The 19,252-nt window shown below is 45.9% G+C and overlaps 1 protein-coding gene across 2 annotated transcripts in view; it reads left to right on the top strand.

The window, feature by feature from the left end:
- pard3ba (par-3 family cell polarity regulator beta a) overlaps window positions 1–9,409 on the top strand; it is a 133,825-nt gene extending 124,416 nt beyond the window's left edge. The window contains exon 24 of one of the 2 annotated variants that reach the window (XM_034611081.1): window positions 8,025–9,409. In XM_034611081.1, coding sequence (XP_034466972.1) covers window positions 8,025–8,433 — 409 coding nt within the window. In that variant the 3' untranslated portion in view covers window positions 8,434–9,409. The remainder of the gene's footprint in view (window positions 1–8,024) is intronic. The other variant, XM_034611090.1, reaches the window with a different exon arrangement.
- The last annotated feature ends 9,843 nt before the right edge of the window (window positions 9,410–19,252 follow it).

Raw genomic sequence — 19,252 nt, forward strand, 5'->3', positions numbered from 1 at the left:
CAGGACCCTACATGATTGGTTTAAAAGGTGACGTGACCCCCCCACCACCCCCACAAACCTCCCTTTTTTATGGTTAAATAAGCAGCTCAAGAGCATCTGAAGCAACGTGCCGATTGTTTTGTTTGATTTCCCGAGAGGCGCTGTGACCCTTTTCTCTTATTTGCGGGTTCTTTATGAGGGAACGAGCCCCCGTTGGTGTGCAGAGGCGGCGGTGTGTTTGTCCAGCTAACGGTGTTTGCGCTCAGACACAGGAGAGTGTAATGGAATCAGCGGTACGAAATGAAAGGGCTTTAGCCACCTGCACAGCCGAGACACCGGTGGCTCTACCGGTTTACAATAACTTCTCCCTTTTTCTGTTCTCGGGCCTTTTTTCCTTGATTCCATCAATCCCTCCACCTGCATCTTTCTGTCACTTCTGTTTATATCTCTCTTACGTCTCTTTGTATCTCGTCTCGCTCTCCTGTCATCCCTCTCCCTCCCCGTCCCTCTCTCCCGCAGTCTCTCGGGCCCGCGTGCAAGGGAAAATGAAATCATTGCTTTATAAATAAACCAAAAGATATATACTTTGAGGCCGCAGTGCTCCCTGCGAGCTCAGCGAGGAATACAGAGGCTGTCGTGTACACACGTCGGCGCGGCGTTCTGCAAATGCACGATTCCGGTGCGCAAATACAGAGGGGCACGTTGTGGATGAGACACAGGGGTCACTGTGAATTCAAATGGTCTCCTGTTAGAATGACAGACTGTATCCAAAGGTGGACGACATGACTGCCCCTCAGAAGTGATGCCAAAGATATTTTAGCAAAATTTCTGGATTTTGGAAGGAAGGGGGGGCCCATCGTCCATCTTTATATAGAGTCTATGGTTAGAATAGAAGAGGTACGCGGTGAATTTAGTTTGAACTGCAAATAATCTGGGAAATTGAATGCGAGTTGTGGACAGCCTGAAAGTTTCTGCATTTAGAGAAAAACGAAAACCCATCTGTTTCTGTCATCAATTGTTACCTCACTGCTTTTCCCCCAGTGTGTCTCCATTACACGATCTCTCTCCCTCTCGGTCCAAGAAGTAAATCTCCCTTTTTTTTTTGTAATTTTTTGTTCTCTGGCATATATTGTCACTGGGAAAATGAGCAGCAGCAGCTAAATCACCTCAAATCACCAGAATACATGGAAAAGGACGTGGATGCAGAATAAATGGTTATTGATTGTCATCGGAAGCATGACATCACTGAAATGATGAATGAGTCATTAAATGTTCATATGAGCTTTATGGGAAACTGTCGGTTTGGATTCAGGCCGTTTGGCCCCGGCGCCTCCCGTCTCTCCTCGCCTTCTCATTCCCGACCCCAAGCCTCGGCGCTGCAGTCGGAGCCGCCGCTACCTGCCTCCGACACTGTCCACGTCTCCCTGTCATTAGCCTCGTATAAAGTAGCAGAGAGTGTAAACACGGGCCCATTTAGATGAGGCACGTGAGTCTTAGGTGAGAGCCAATTTCCACCACCGCTGTTGACATAGCCGGGTTTGATTAGCGGAGCTGCCTCGGTGGCCGGGGCCAGAGCGGCTAATGGTTTCCTTTGCTGCAGAGCCAGGGCCTGCTCTGTGTCTGTAGCACTCAGCTAGCTCAGTGCCATTAGTGCTGTGGCTTTGTGTGTTTGTGTGTGTGTGTGTGCGTGCGTGTGTGTGTGCGTGCAGAGTTTGGACGTGGACAGATTTGGAGAATCTGGAGAATGCATCATGCACTAATGAACATGTCAACTTGCTAAATGTACTGTATTACATTTTTTAAATACACATATTTTACAATAATTGATGACTAGAGGAACGTTGTGGTTCTGGCTACAACTTATCTGGAACCTTTCACAGATATGACTGCCGATATGAAAACTTTGATTTTGCACAGTACAATGCAGGAAACATGTGCATTTATACTTTATGTAAAAAATATTATTTTCTTTTTATCAATTTCTATCCAGAGAGACACAGAAATCAATGAATACAAATCACTTTAAATAAGAAAAATTCTAGTTTTTATTTTCTTACTGCAAGTTCAATATATTTTGGTTGTATTTGTGTTTTCTCTTTATTATAAAGTTTAGTTAAACTGTAAAACATTTAGCCTCATTGACATTCATAAGTAAACAGTGACATCTTAGGAATCATTGGCAATGTTTTTATATTTTTAAGGATTTATAATATATATATATTTATATAATTTCTATATATCGGCTGACATGTCATATCGGTCAGGCTCTCCAGTCTTTCTCCATATTGATATCACCTCCTTGAGCCACAGGCTGAATTAGGGGAATGAAACCATTTCTGTGGCAGCACTGGTTCCTCCGAAAAAATCCTGTCACATCCAACATTTCACCCAGAAAAATATCTGCACACATGCATATGAATGTGTGTGTGTGGGAGTGGGAGTGGTTGGAAGTGAGGTGCAGCAGCTGCTTTTCTTTTCCACCGAGCAATTAATGCATTTTGCATGCGACGCGTGTCTGCCCGCCACAACAGGTGAGCACATGACGGCCAGATGTGCCTGCGTATGCATCTGTATGTTCTCCTCATCTCCGCAATCAGAACATTAATAAGTGAAATGTGCTAATGTCATTTAGGTGCAGTGCAGTTAAGTGTCTGAGCATCTGCACTGATTCTTAATGCACGTGTGAGAACCGAAGAAGACAAACACACTGGACGTGAACTTTAAACGGAAGCCAGAGCAGGAATCGACTAGAAAGGCACTTTGTAAACTTGTTATTTTTAAAAGTGCTATATAAATGAAGTTTATTATCTATATATAGAATGCCTCCTAAAGCTACATTCAATATCAACCTTATTTAAGAGTTTTAATAAAGTATCATGGAAAAGTACATCCTAGATGTGGCTTTCTGCATTTCTAACATCTGTAATTTTTCTTTAGGTGACACTGATTTGACATAAAGTTTTATGTTTTTTAAGATGAATATTTAAAGTTACGTTTTTAACCTTTATCTGATGTAATATACGCGATTGACACAAATGTCACAGCTCACACTGGGTTGCTGTTTTCCGAGTTTAATCCCATTTTTGTCGTGTGTGTGTGTGTCTTTGTGTCGGTCTGATGAAGACGCATTGGCTCTTTTCCAGCTGTTTAGTGTAAAGCACTCATGAGGGCCGGGTGCAGTTGAGGGACCGGGATAGGTCCCTAATTTCCTTCTTCCGTTTCCCGAGGGGGCAGGTGCAGCCACCGCCCCCCACCCCTCAACTCCCATCTGCCACTATCACCACACACCCGGATTCTTCACTGTCACAAGGTGGAAGCTGCGCCTAAATGGCATCGCACACTCTCACCGTCCCAGATGGACACACAAACGCACACATTTATCTTCCGCTGCCTTGCATGTAATCACACACACTCCCGACAGACATTCACATGTATATAAATATGTATGTAATGCTCAGTCTGTAATTTGCACTCGCCCCACACACACACACATTGGAGAGGGAGGTTGTGAGTGCGGTATATGGTGTTGATGTTCCCGAGGTGTGAGTCAGATGTATTACACAGCGTGTCATTACAGCTTTCCTCTCTGGTTGGTCCCTGTGGTTCACATCACACCCTGCTCTGCTGCTCCATATAGACCTCAGTGGTGTCTGCATCTGTCTGTCTCGCTGCCTGTCTCCTGCTAAACATGGCTCCTCTTTTTTTTTCCCCTCTCTCTGCCGCTCTATTTCTAAATGTCGTCTTTTCTGTACAGATGTTTTGCATTCCACAAATGCAGCGGCACAATTTTTGGATTTGCACTTTTACTGCTTTTAGACACACACTGAACTCCGGACATTTTCCAGAGGGGATGTATGTGAGAACGCAAATGTCAAATTCAGTTCTTCAAAACATTTTCAAGACCTTTCCCTGCCAGCTTCTTGGTAAAATGCACGAAGGGAATGGTCTGAAAGATTCACAGCGAGCGAGTGGACGCGTCGATGATGTTTCTAACATGTTACGGACGCGAAACTGGAAGAATAATCCATATATGTGATTAGAATACTTGTGCTGTAAACAAAGACATGTAATTTCCACCGGGAAATGTATACATGCCTCCTGCATCTTCTACCCAGAATTCCACATCTCGCCTCAAAGTTCCTGCTGCGAGCTCATGTCTGAAAACAGCTTCATTGAAATGTTACCTGTAAATTATCCCTCCCCTCGTCAGTCCCTTGCATCTTTAAATTGTAGGTTTATTAATAATACCTCTTTTCTAATAGCACGTATATTAAATCATAACAAAGAAAAACAACCTATCTGATATGTTCCTGAAAGTCCTTCCATTTTCTTTTTTTTGTCTCTCACAGAAACATCTAATTTGCATTTGCTCGTTTTTTTTCTCTTTTACTACATTGACATTTTAAAAAGTGTGCGTGAAACCCGGTGTGACAGCTGAATGGAAACACACCTACTGTCTCCACGTCGGCTGTTGTCATAAGCTCTTTTCAGACTAGATTAGCGGCGACTGGCGCGGCTCCGTTTAATTGTGATTACCGAAGGCGACCAACATTTTAATCCGGCGGTAATCTGCCGTGTTTGGCGTGTTTGGTGTGAGTCAAAAGTTTCTGTAGGAAATATCAGCCCTGGCCTTGGGGGCGCTGTGCTTTTGGCAGCACACAGGTAAACCAGTGCACAGCAGGATATTCGACCTCTGGGGTAATAGAAACTTGATGACAGATCACTCCTCGTTCATTTATTATCTCTTTTCAGACTTTGTGTTACTCTGCCGTGTTTGTGTTTCTTTCTCCTTCCCTCTTACGGTGCCTTTCACAAGAAGTTACGTCAGCGAACACGTAAACACAGATCTCATTCTGACACGTACGATATACAAACACAGCCATGCGCTCATCTCTCGACTCTCAAATGCTGCAAATCTCCGCCAAATTCAATCCTAATTTATGGAAAATTCAAATATTGCGCACATTGGACATGGTTGGAGTGAGGCTCAGGTTAACAAAGGGACCCAGACTAAACACATCCATCTTCCTACCAAGTTGAAGCCAGCTGCGTGACCCAGGGATGAGGAACTCCCTGTGGGTCGCTGAGGCCCGCGCACCCCCTAATCCCCCAGCTGCTTGGCCGGATACACACACACAAATGCGCTCTCATGTGGCTGCAGGTAGTCATGCTATTACCCACAATTATCTCACAACTTCCTGTATGTTTGCTTTTGCACAACATCCTTCCTGTATCTGATATTACACATTTTAACTTCTCTTTTGGTCTCTCAGACACTCGTCACCATAAAGAAACGTAAATACTCCCATAAGAGACCGAGGCTACTTTGCTATGTCATTGCCGGGTCAAAGGTCATCCAGACTGTCGTATCATTGCACTAAAGGAATTTATCCTCGCCATTAGTCATCCAGCAAATTGAAGAAAGAAAGTATTAAGGGTCCCTTTCACGCCTTGACGTCTTTTACACACGTAAAACATGACACCTCTTTTTCCTCCTGACAGATTTGTATTTGTCCCTTGTGTATCAGAAATGTCATCAACACGCCCACACGGATGTTTCCCTGCTGTATTCTCACATCTCAGTCGGACATTTTACTTGAAGGAAACACAGACTGTCCCTCCAGAAAGTTTCAGAAAAATGTCTGGAGCGTAACAGTGACTGTAGATGAAATCCGCTGTAATGGACCTTGTCTAAATTCTTCCAGATGTGGATTTATGTGGCTTATATCACTGCTTTACGCTGATTGTTATCTTTGGGAAGCGAACCTTGCGCTGTAGATGAAAACACAGTAAGAGAGGTGTATAAATTATATTAACAATATATGGGACTCAGGGACAATGTGTGTTTTTCATTTTGTATTTGTATGCGTGATCTCCTTTAGTTTGTTTATCTTATCGAGTGATCCCAGGGAAAGGCCATTTCCTTCTGCCTGCACTACTGTTGCATGTGAAATGACAATAAAGTCTGATTTGCTTTGATTTGATTTAAAATAGGAGCGGTGTGAAGAAAGGTGTAATAAATAGATATTATAGGGAGAGGTCCCAAAGGTGAATGAGAAGTAGGGGAAGTGGAAAAGATGTGGAAATGGAACATGCAGCATCTAGTGGGAGTTGAGTGATGAGACAAGAAAGGAAACTGGCGAAGGTTCCCGTCTGTTTGGGTGGGCCGGAGTCGAGCTCAGGACCCAGGTGTTCCCTCTCCTCTATCTCTGTATCACCCGTTCCCTCTCTCTTTCCCTCCCTTCGCCTCCCCTGGTGGCCTTCACCATTTAATCTGGATTAATGAGGAGGTTGACCTTCATCCCTCTTTTTTGCTCTCTCTTGCTCTCTCCACTTTTCGCTGAGCCGTACAGGAAGGTTGTTCTTACCCAGACTCCCTCCACATCTGCTCCTTGCGTCTTAATTTGATATGAAATCTCTCTCTACCTCTCACATTTCTCTCTTTCTTTCATTCTTTCGTTTGGTATTTTCCACTCCCTCCTCCCGTTTTTCTTCCTTATCTATATGTGTGTGTGCATGTGCGACTCCGTCTTAACTGCCCCGCTGACTGACAAGGCAGCGCTGTTCATTCATGGGACCACCTGTGTACGCTGCCCCACTGCTCTGTTTGGGTGGTCAGGCCTCCCGCTCAGCAGAAAACACACCAACACACACATATAGAAATCCACATCACCACAGTCCACGAATATCCTCCAGGGAAGTCTGTTTCTACGCAGTAACACACACACACACACACACACACACACACACACACACACACACACACACACACACACAACCGAGCTGTGCGCGACCTAATCTGCGCTGAGTGAGTCATTCTAATTGGCCAGTCAACAGGTGCTGATCTCAACTCAGGGGACCGGACGGAGGAGGCGCACGGATATGATTGCAGAACAAGGGAGAGGCTATAAGCTCAAGGCTTCTGTGTAATAACTACAGTGGGAGCCATTGTTGAGGGCTGGGAAGCAAATGTCTAAATCTGTTTGTCGCCCTCGACTGCTGAGTGATAAAACATTATGGAGGTTTGAGCGAGAGCCGGTTACACACTTACTGTTCGGCCATGTTTTAACCATTGATGCACATTTACTAGAATAACCATGCAGATGTTGGCTTTTTGCATAATTCGGAATCCTTTTAAGTTGAGACCAATTTTCTATAATAATACCCAAAAGTATGAGATTTAACAGTACATATACAAATATATATATATATATATATATATTACTGACAGTCTACATTGTGCTATGTGACGTGCACTGTACAGTCTTGTGGTGGTTTGGAACAACCATAAAAAAGAAGTTTGCCTGCTGACTTCATACGAGGGAAAACGTTTAATGTCAAAAGTTATCATTTATGATGTTGACCAGGCATCACCGCATTTAAAAATGGAGCGAGTTTCCCTCCCAGCGAGGCCAGGGAAGACCTGACTTTAGATTCGCTTACTCGCCGGACTCGTGTGTCACCCTCCGCACTGGAAACAGCACATAAGACGGAAAACATTTGAATTGGCCCGTGAAAGGTGAGCAGCCCTCCCTCCTGCTTTCCTCCCCTCGCTCACTTTCTCCCTCTCCTTCCCCCTCCCGTCACCCTGAGGCCCGCGTGTCGCCTTACCCAGGGGTTTAGCCCCTAATCACCCAAAGCTAGTGGGAGGCAACTGGAGACTTCCAGCTGGCTGCCTCGTTACTGCGGACCCCTGGGACACACACACACATTCCTACACACACACACTACCTCATATATGCTTACCGAAGCATTTGCTGTTATCTCTTGGCATCTCTCCATCCATGTCCCCCCACAACTCGATCCTGCCAAGGCCACAGCCTCGCAGTGTAAACTGAATAACAGGCTGAGGTGAGGGAGGCCGCGTCTCTGGCACGTCCACTCCAAACCAGTTTCAACTGGTGTTAGATATTGTCTTCCTCTATAGTCTTAAGCGTACGTATATACATGTGCGATTGTGTGTGTGTCTGTGTCTAATATCTGGGACAAATAAAAAAGTTATGCAGCTGCAATTGTTCTCACAATACACAACTTTTCTCTTTCAGGAGGGATCCATATGATTACCCCACCCAGTCCAGATCCATGCCAAGAGAGGCAGCCCCCTACCCCAGCCACGCAGGCCGCGTCCCACTCCCTCAACAGGGCACCCAGTACGAGCAGGCGTCCGGCAACCAGCGTTACTACCCCTCGTCCCCCCACGCAGGACAGCAGCCCCGCACGGCGGCGAGGCAGGACGTCCCCCCGTCTCCCACCGCGGGTCCCAGAGGCCGCCACTACTACGAAGCCGTCGGAGGGCGAGCCGACGGCTACCGGGACGCCAGCCCGGGCCGCTACACCAGCCCGGAGAGAAACCCCGTCGCCACGGAGCGCTACGGCAGCCCCGAGCGCTACACCTACAGGGACGACAGGCAGCCCGACCCAAGACGGAAGAACCCAGTGATAGGTGCAGTTTAAAAGGTAGTCCCCCCCACCCACCCCACTCACCTGTACAAACGAGGCTTCTAGAGTATATAAATAGCTCCGAACATATATCAGCTGTCATCCCGGCTGCCAAAGTGTGATTTTGCCATATTAATTTATTCAATCATGAAGCCTGAGGGCGTTAAGTGACAAGCTGAGGGGCTGAAACGAGGCTGATTTTCAGAACCATCTGGTCGGAGCTGTCCTCACAGGCCAAGGCAGATTTAACAAGCATTAGGGACTTATACAGTATGTGGATGTACATATATATATATATATACATATATATACGTTTGCCACTTATTTACAAATGTGTCAATTTGCTAAATGGATCCTATTTTGATATAATTTTACTACGTAGAAATGAAATTAAGGGAAATAAAGTTAATTCCACACAGTAGAGACGAGGAGTAAACTTGGTGCCGCATGTCGTAGAGAATCCAGCGAACTGAGCGTGACGGAGGCGCTGACTCAGTGGTTTTTTTCACACGCTGGCGTTTCGAAGGAAGTCAAGCGCGATCACCTTGACCGGGCCCCGACTGTGATAACAAAAGACACACAGGAAGTTGAGTGGACAAACAGGAAAAGGAAATAACTGCCCTTCAAAGTGTCTCCTTGTCCTTGATGTTCTGTCGCTCGGACTTCCTTCACATCCTGCCGTCACACCGGTGTCTTTTGCCTTTATTTGGCCGATGCATTGATGTATATTTGATACCATATCGTTACAAAATGAGTCTAAATGTGATATTTTGTTGCTGTTTCTAATAATACGACATCCGCTGTGTGACTCCTCATCCACTGTGCAGCTAATAGAAACTTTAATTCAACATTTTTATCCTTAAACATATCAAAGCTTAGTGCAATGAAATCTCCTTAAATGTGTCAATGGTGGTTTGGATTAAATATGCTGTCAAATAACTACATGTTTTTTTGTTTTTACACTTTACAACATTAAATGTTTTGAAATTCTCATACTGTGCAGAACTAAATCGTTTCATTTAACCAATTAGCCCAAATATATTTCAAATACTCACGTCCCCCACGAGTCATCACTTTAAAAAAAATCCAATACTCTATTCAGCTTCATGTCTCTGAGCTGGATCTCCGGACGAATTTGCCCTGTGAGATGAGTGATAAGAGAAGCCAGCGTTCTGATAATGACTGAATCATCTCCGACAATTAGACGCAGGGAAATCTCCACTAGAAAGTGATTATGGCCCAATTTGCTCTCAGAAACAAAGATGGCAGTGATTGGTGAAATTAGACTTGAAACGGGGAATAATTAGAGTGTGGAGGAGGCTGTTTCTATCAGTTAGGGTTTAATTATCTTCAAGGCCAACAGGGAGCAGGCCTCTGCTGATCTGTCTCGTCTCCGAGCTGCTTTGACCCCCCCCCCCCCTCGTGTCGGGGCTGGGATCGACCTTTTCAAACCAGATAAATGCCTGATCAATTGTCTTCATTTAAGCCCATTTTTAAGCAAATGAACTCTTTCCCAGATACAGTCGGGGCGACATCAATGCGCCTCACCTACTTCAGATCATCCGTTTATCTGAGAGTAAACGGAACAAAGGCTTTTTAATCACACATTTCTATCCGCGTAGTGACCAAATTCCGATGATTTTCACCATCCTGTGATTAGAAACCGGCCCCAAATATCCTGCTCACGCTTAGAACTAAAGCACATTTGAAGAGACAAAGCCGCTCTGCTAATTTTAGCCTTCAGAGACAAGTATTTTAGTCACGTTTCACACTTTAAAGGACACATAAAGGAGGTTTGCACGTTTTAGTCCATTAAGCGTCACATGGTCCGTGGCTTTACCATTATCGAAGGCATTACCATGCCTCGATAGCGCCATGATAATGCCATGGTAATGGTATTAATGCCGCGGCAGTACACTCACAAGCGTGGAACATTTTTAAAGCCCTCTTCTGCGAGGCATTCAAAGGCACTGAAATTTGTGCTGATGAAATTGTTGCATTCATGGTTTATTTTGTTCAAGAGTAAAATCTAGATAACAAAACAATGAGAGGGCTCTCAAACATCAGACATCAACGAGGGAATTTTACCAAAAAATGAGCAAACGTTAAAACTAGAATTACATTTAATAGAGCGCATACCTCCATCAAGTCCCCGTAACTTAATATTAACACCAAACTGCACAGGCTCAAGCTGCTTTCTGCTCTACAGCTCTCTCCGGACAAAAAGATCCACTAAAAGTCAAGAATAAACTCTCTTGCTCTACAATAAAGTAAAGGTGACTAAGGGAGTAAGAAAATGAACAGGAAACTATGAATATTTTCATTATTTAGATTCATCAAAACTCAACTTCAGTCGAAGGAAACCTACACATCCTTGATTCTGACAGTCAGTGTTTCCTGTGGTTCAGCAGGGGCCACGTCCTCAAAGCCATTCACAGCACTTAAGATGCCTCCACTGGCCGTTCACTGTATCAGGAGGGGGGGACAAAACCGTCCTCCTCTGAATGCATGTGGTCAGTTCGCTGCCAGAGACGATAAACAACAGCAACTTAACAACCAAGAATTAATTGCGTTTAACGTCCATTAAACAAAAGCTTGGGAATCCCTACAAGGGGAACTTGGATCAGTTACAGTGTGAGTATGTGTGTGAGTGTTTCCTCTTTGTTCACGGCCGTCAAGAGGAGATTCTTTTAATCAACCACATGACACACACTCAGACTGGACACGCTCACGGCCGTCGACGCGCTGACAGACACACTTTCATGCCTCGAGTCGGCTCACACACGTGAGGAATTCTCCCTCTCCTACCCAATGACCTTTGATTCAAAGGAAAGCCGTACCCTTCCTTCACATCTATTCGTCTATTCCCTCCACCCATCCTCCTTTTGTTCAAGTTCATTGATGATTCCTCTCACTTTCTTTTTGCTTTTTGAAAATACACAATTTCTTCTTGTGTTATTCAAAAGTTTTTATGCATGAATTTGCCACCTCATAAACCTTTTTTTTTAAGGGCGAAGAAAGAAAATGCAGAAGCACACTCTGTTCCCCAGTCAATGAACTGCAGATTTTGTTCTGGGTGGGGGGGGGTAGAATTCCCTGGTTATGTTCTCCCAGCATTACCTATTCAGCCGGCGCCCCTGTCGAACACCTTAACTTGTTAGCATGTGTCAGTCAAAAGCCTCGCTCTGGGGAGGTAAAGGCAGCTGAAACGGTTCTATCTCGCCTACGCAGCCCAAAAAAGACAGAGCTGCGAGAGACACACACAGAAAGACGGAGGGGAAGCAGATAGAGAGAGTGTGTGTGTGGGGGGGGGACTGAACACTATCATGCCGCAGTATGGCGGTATGGGTTGGCGCCCGCGGCGACCTCAACCTCCCCCTCGCCCCCTCCGTCTTCCTTGGCGTCCTCTTCATTAAACGCACATTCCGGCGTGATAGCCCGCCATGTCCCTCTGTCCTTCACCTGCCGTCATTCATTTCAATTCAGCCCTCGTTAGGGCAGCTCGGTCTCGGGGATGGCGGAGTGGTCGAGAGCGGGCCGAGCCGAGCTTCTCATTTAATTATACAGTTCATTAGAAAGCAAACCCCCCCAACCCCCCACCCTGCAGGTCTGAGACGGGCCGCGGGAATATCGCTGGTGGCTAATGTGCAGTTTAAACGGCCTGAATATGGAGATGAGTGGAGTTATGGATTAGCGGCACCCGTTAGCCTGCCCTTCACCCACCTCATTCTCTTTAATGTGGGCCGTGCAGCCTTTTCATACAGTATCACTCACGTTGGAGTGGGCGCTTCTCACCCAGCGTGTTTGTTTGATATTGTTCACGAGCTGTGAAATTGAATTTTCCACAGCCGGGCTGATATTGGAAATAATTTCATATCCTGTGCAATATTCTTGCTTGGTTTCACCTTGTGCTGTGTTTAAGACAAATCCATTCTTACTTAATGTCTCTACCTTTCTTTTCCTTTTTTCTTTTTTGCCGAGTCGATGCAGCAACACGGTTAATTCAGACCATATTTACCCTAAAAGCAATGTTGGCTCGCTGGCTTGCCTCTCGTCATTTCGCCCACACACCACAGCCGAGCCACCAACCACCATCTTTTTACACCAACTGTCGCCATGGCAACGCAGCCGCCACCGCCGCTCCTGGCACAGCAGCCCCCCCTTCCTTTTTAAATTTTTTTCTGGAGCTGATGACATCGTCGTGGCAACAATGAAAGGTTCATACATTCCATTAATGGAGAAAAGCAGGATGTTTTTCTCCCGTTTCACCGAACATCTGCTCATATAAGCTCATATTCTATCAACTCCTTTATGAAAAAGTGGCTTTATTCCTTGTGACAACGCTGGTGTCATGTGACATGTGGGGAGCAGGCAGCTGGAAAACCATCTGCAGCGCATTCAGGCGTTGAAACGGGCGTCACCTCAGTGTGGTGAGCTCTTGTGGTTGCAGCCAGTTAGCATGAATTTATTCAGTAGGCTGCTTTTCTGACATTGTTTTCATTCAAAATCAAAAACATGAGCACATTCAGCGAGACCTTTCCAACCAGTGGATGCACCTCTGAATGGACCTGTTCCCTGTGGAGTTCCTCAGTAGTCCCTGCGCTGCCTCCGTACCCTCGTCCAAACCCCACCTGGATCTTCCCCGCTTTCCTTTCACTCCGGAAAAACCACCCCAAAAAAAAAGCGCTCTGCACTCCGGTGCGAACCCCAAGGCTGGCGGCGTGGTTCTCCGGCTTGTGATGTTGCCACAGCTGAAGTCCGTGACCCCGGGGCCCCATCCATCAGGCTTTCAGCACCGGCCGTGGCCTCTGACACACACAGGACGACAGCCAGAGAATGGAAGCGTGCAACGGGGAAATGCATCAGTGTCAGAGAGAGACCGTATGAAATCATGTGTGTGCACTTTGTCCAGCACTTGACATGCATTCAGTGGAAGTGTGGCAGGGCAAGTGCATGTAAAGTTCTAAATGTTTCCAGAGGCGGTGCTGCTGCCAAACTGTGGTTTAGTGTGTGTCCAGACTGAGCTGCCTCTCGTGCACACACTCATACCCTTAACTTAAATCCTCATTCTGTTACTTATCGGCTTCTACTGCTGTTTCTCACACACAGCACATCCGTATTGCTCTGCCCTCACACCTGTGTGTGTGTGTGTGTGTGTGTGTGTGTGTGTGTGTGTGTGTGTGTGTGTGTGTGTGTGTGTGTGTGTGTGTGTGTGTGTGTGTGTGTGTGTGTGTGTGTGTCGGAGACTCAGCTGACCGCCTGGCAAGCACTGTGAAATTGGCGCCCTTCTCATCCAGATGCCGGGACCCGCTTAGTTTCCACAGAGCGCGATGTGTCGTCTTCGCTATGAGCCAGAGGTACAGGACATCCTTATTTACCAGAGGGACATATTATATATTGAATTATTATATATATATTTCTGGATAGTGGGAGGAAGTGGAGATGCGTCGTCCATCTTTATTGACAGTCTGTGGTACGATGCTGTAGTAGAAGTTGAAAACAAGTTCTCACTTTCCTTCATGTTTGGACCGAGTGGGGTTTAAGCCGGCGGTTTGATTTCCAGCCTCGTATTGGTTTTGCGGAGATGACCGTACCGGTGTGGATTAGATAAGGGTGAAGACAAAGTGGGGCCTCATTGGAAAGTCACTGTGGCAGCCAGCAGTGTAATGCAGCCACGCATTCCTTCCAGAGAATGCCAAACAGCTCGCTGAAAATGAGCTGCGGCCCCCAACTCCATTAGATCTCTGCTCCGGTCTCCGCTTTCTCTCTTTCAAAAACACACACACACCTTGCCACTGTAGCTCCAAGTGACACACACACACACTCGGTGCCTGCCACCAGCTTCATTAGTGCTAAGAAATGTCCTACTCGTTAAGGCGAGGCAATTAGTGGCTAATTGAGAAGCTCTCTGCAGTGAAGACAAACTTGCCGGCTCCTGCAACCGGTTTGTGCGTCCGGATTCCACCTCTCACAAGCAGCAAAAACACTGTGAGACATTTTCTATTTATAGCCGCAAAGAGTTTCAGGTGGCACAAACATTCGACACAGGATTTTTATATATATCTATAATTGTTTATTTATTAGTTGTTTTCCGCTCAGACAGTTTTGAGCGTCTTTCGCAGAGTTGTGTCATGCGCTGCAGAAAGAAAAAGGCATAATGTGTAGTTTCTCTGAGTCATTTGAATGTGCCTGCCCCTTCATTATGCCTCTTTTCTAGACATAACAGTGGAGCTGCCACAACTGCACACACACACTCCTACACACAGACACGCACACACACACACGCAGCAACCTGCCTGCCCTTCTCACTCCGCAGCTTGACTTTCCATCGCTCCGTCTCTCTGTTTCTCTCCTCCATCTCCTCTTTCCATTCTGTCACTCCTCTCCCCCAATTCTTTGCAGTCCACAGATAAGCTCTGTGATAGGGAGGAAATGAGAGGGACACACACACACACACACACACACACACACACACACACACACACACACACACAGAGAGAGAGCATGCCAATCTATTTCACTTGCTGCTTGGATAAAACTCCCCTGCAGATGAGGCTGATAAAGCTGCAAACATACAAAATAAAATGAATGATTTTGTTCTGGTTTTGATTGAAGAAAAATCTTATTTCCTCACAAATCTAGATAGAAAGCCTGAGTTATGTAAACACACACACACACACACACACACGGGCTCGTTCTGTCTCTTTGTACCCACTCACACACACTGTGGATTTCCCCTGTAAACATCAGAGATGTGTGACCCGCTCGGTCTGACCACCCTCTGAGAGACTGTGTTTTTATAACACGCCTTATCTGAGCCCACCCCACTTCAGAGGGAGACGGGCTGTGGGGCTGAGCCGGGGATTCCCTGTGTTGTGCTTAAATCCCAGCACAAACACACACACACACATGCACACACACAACCCTGCGTTGTAGCAATGTGGGCAGTCACTCGGACTCCACACTCTTAAAGGTTAAGGTCTCTCCACACGAGAGCCTGCAGTCGACTTGACTTGAGAAGTGACTCATGAAAACACGTATAGCAGGAGACGCCCTGGAGGGGTGAAGGCCTGTGGGGCGTCCACGCTCACATCCGATTTGTCCTCTTGAGTGGAGGGTGAAGTGTTCTCTGACATACATGTGTGTTTAATGGGCAGAGTGACAGGAGATGAGTGTGAGTCAGTTGAGCGAAAACTTGAGGGGAAGAAAAAAGGAGTCGTTGAGAGGAAACAATGTAAAAATACAGAGATATATGACATTAGTACTCAAAGGTGTGTGAGTGTTGAGAATGCGGGGCATGCACCCGCTCAGTCTCCAGCAGCAGCCGGGCTCTGTTCCTGCTCCTCATCCTCCGTCCCTCTCCGCTGAGGCATATTGATGCAGCGTAAGGAGGTTAAGCCGCCAGGTTTAGTGTCCGGGTGGCCGTGACATTCTGCCTCGCCGGCCTGTAATTGACTCGTCGGTGTGTGTATCAGTTAAACCTCGGCTCACCTGCTCCGTGCTAGTCAGGGGGGGAGCTTGTGATTGACAAGCTGCTCTAATGCTGCGGCTCTGCAATTTTGAGCACACTGGGGTTTCTGCCATTGTTGTTTCTGGCAGGTTCTTTTTCCTAAATTTGATTTTTTTTTTTCTCTCTTGCTCTTGGCATTTCTCACACTTGTTTTGTTTTTCATCTGTCTGCTGCTGTCTCTCTCAGTCTGTTGGGCCGTCCGTCTGTCATCACTGTTTCTGTTTTCAACCTCCTCGGGCTCTACTCAGGCCTTCGAGCTCAGGGATCCAGAATGTCACTTTGTTTAAAGACTTAAATCATTCTATCATCTAACTTTGACTTGGATCACTGATCGAGATTATCAAATCAGGATCACAGATTTCTTTTAAACCCTTGAACCCCTCGTCTGAACTTCCTCCCGCAGCAAACACACCTGAGCGTCCCACGCTTCGACGCCACTCATCGCAAAACATGTGACCGAGCACGTAGGCGGAGTTGTGAAGAAGATGATTTGCGTGCCTCAACAGCTTGCGAGTGGAACGGCAGCGAGCGTGCAACACAATACGCGCCTGTGTTGTCCTGCATGACATCATCACCAGGCGCAGGGTCCCGCGACTTTGGGCTTCAGGTGTCCCGATCCTGCTGAAAAGCTTGATCCGGACTGGATTACATGATGTAAACCGATTTATTTTTTATAAAGATTGGGTCCGATCTGGAACAGGATCAGGTTACCTCTGGACAACTGGGCCCGGGTGTTAAAGTTACATCGCCGTGCAGCGACCAGCTGGGGCTCTCAGTTACTCTGGAAAGTTCGCTGCTCATGCTACAGGCATGCCGCTCTGCCTTTGGCTTGGTTTCAGCTGTCTACCCCTGTTCATGTACACATGCACTTGCACCCACTCACTCTCTTCCCCTCTCTCTCTCTCACACACTCCCATGGACCATATGTTCCCCAGTGACTAGACGCCAGTACAGGAGCATTATCTATTTAAGGCCACTAACTCTGAGGATTAGATCAAGATTCGGCCCCATAATGGCTAGTCTGGCACAGCACCCTGCTTCAATTAAGGCCTACTCCGACGTGCCCCCTCTCACACACACACACACACACACCCAGATGTGATCGAACATGAAGGGAAAATGCTCACACGCCCTTTTTTTTTGTTTGTTTAATTGTGTATTTTACCGGTTTCATTTCTTCCACCCTCACATTTCTTTCCAACGCGACATTTACATCATTTGGAAAAATCGACTCCTGCTCATATAAGACGTCTGCTGGCAGGAGAGTAAAGCATATTAAAGCTCATTATTAGCATTAGGAGATATATTAACACCCCTTCGCTTTAAAGAAGTAAAGGTTCCGAGGATGTAGGGACCTGTGAAGTTTGAGCTTTACGATCTAAACACGTCTTTCCTTCTCTGAATTTTGACTTTTCTTTTGGAAACAGTCTAAGGAGTGGTGGAGGAAACAAGAGGTAACTATAGTGATGATGATGGTTTATAAAAACACAAGTATGTGTATGTTTGTACCTCTAATGGAAACTGGAGCCCTTGAGAAAACTAACCGATGCAGTTGATGTAAAAGCTGCACTGAGTTTGTGTTATATCCTGATTTGTGCATGTGCAGTGTAAAAAAAAAAGCAGGGGGCACCTCACCACTTCATGTACCTGGGACACAAGCCTCTCTAATTGCGTCTTTGCGTTTGGAGAATGGCGATTGGGCGTCGATCGAGGGCAAATCCTCTGCGACTTGAAAAAAGTGCTGAAAAACCCTGTAGAGTAAAGGAAGCTTGAAGGAAACAACCTCCCCTGTGGATACATGTTGGTGTAAAATGCACAAAAGAAAAGCATTTTCTGATTTGCTATCTCTCGGTGACTTCAGAGGACTTTACATAACACTTACTGTAACCTTACTCTAACCTTTAACTGAACTTAACCTTAGATCTAACCTTAAAAGATGTCTCCATATAATTGAATGAATCACGTTATGGGGACTTGCTTTTAGTTATTTAAAGTTATGCTCAACCGTGCACATTGCAGCGTCCTCTCTCCACATATGATCAAACTCGTAAAGAATAATGTAAACCCCTCTTCCCTCACACAACCACACACACACACACACACACACACACACACACACACACACACCATCCTCCCGTAATGATGAAGTTGGTTCCATTTGCTATTCCGGGCTCCCACTTTTATTTGTTTGTACCGTGGAAGCCGCTCTGTGAAGTGCTCGGAGTTGGGAATGTTGGAATAATGAGGCGAGCCTGTAAATAATGAAACGAAGGATGTAGTGCATCAATTAAGAGCCATTTACTGCCTCGCGTCCATCTCATCTCCGTGTGTGTGTGTGTGATCTGTGATTTTTTTTTTTTTGTGCGTGGGTTTTTGCAAATACGTCCCTGCGCACTACACACGTCTTGAAAACACATTAATCAAATCGTGAAACATCGCGGTCTCCTCTGATGTGAAAATGAGCCGTCCGGAACCACATTGAGGACATTGTCCCCGTAATTGCTCTTTGACAGCCACGCACACACGTGCACGCTCGCATATAATCTTTAATTGCCTCCAAAATGTTTATGTCAAGACGGCGTTGGTAAGATAATAGCCGGGGACTGTGCCTGCCCACACTAACGGCATCTCCACATTTAGCGCCTCACATCAGCAGAGGAATCAGATATTTAGTGGCGAGCAAAGGCTGCTATTGTTGAGGTGATGTTGGTGCTGCTGGACGCCGGCCAATTCATTAAAAAACTTATGGCACCAGAAGGAAATCTAGAGCGTCGAGGCGTAGCGGGAAGATTTAATAAACACAGCTTATGTGACATTCTCAATAACCTGAGTTTTATTCCTCATGTTGCTGCAGGACCACGTTGTGCTGCAGTGATCCCATCCTGCTCGGCTGGGTTTGTGACTCATTTTCCAGAGTTTATAAAATCCAAACTTCTTATTATGATCTCTGTGAAGATCAATAAATAGATGGAGAGATTATAGAAAAGTGTTAAGAGTGCAGAACTGTAAATATTTCCATCTTTTCACATTTCTACCAACCACTTGAAAAACAAAACTAGTGTAAACTCTCCAGGAAATGAATCACATCATAAAATATTGTTTGAGCCCTCAGCTAATGACTGTAATGATATAATAACAGGAAAGAGCTGACATCTGTTCCAGCCTCCAGAAGCCTTAAAGCTGCACTAATCAATATTTTTATGTCAACTATGGATCGAATGACTAATGTAAGAATGATCGCCCACAGAGAATCATCACCAAACTGGGCCGGTCCCTTTAAGTCTGCTGAGATTGTTTATCCATGCTCAACCCACAACGTTAACT

Source organism: Hippoglossus hippoglossus, chromosome 2 (genome assembly GCF_009819705.1).
Source record: "Hippoglossus hippoglossus isolate fHipHip1 chromosome 2, fHipHip1.pri, whole genome shotgun sequence".
Lineage (NCBI taxonomy): Eukaryota > Metazoa > Chordata > Actinopteri > Pleuronectiformes > Pleuronectidae > Hippoglossus > Hippoglossus hippoglossus.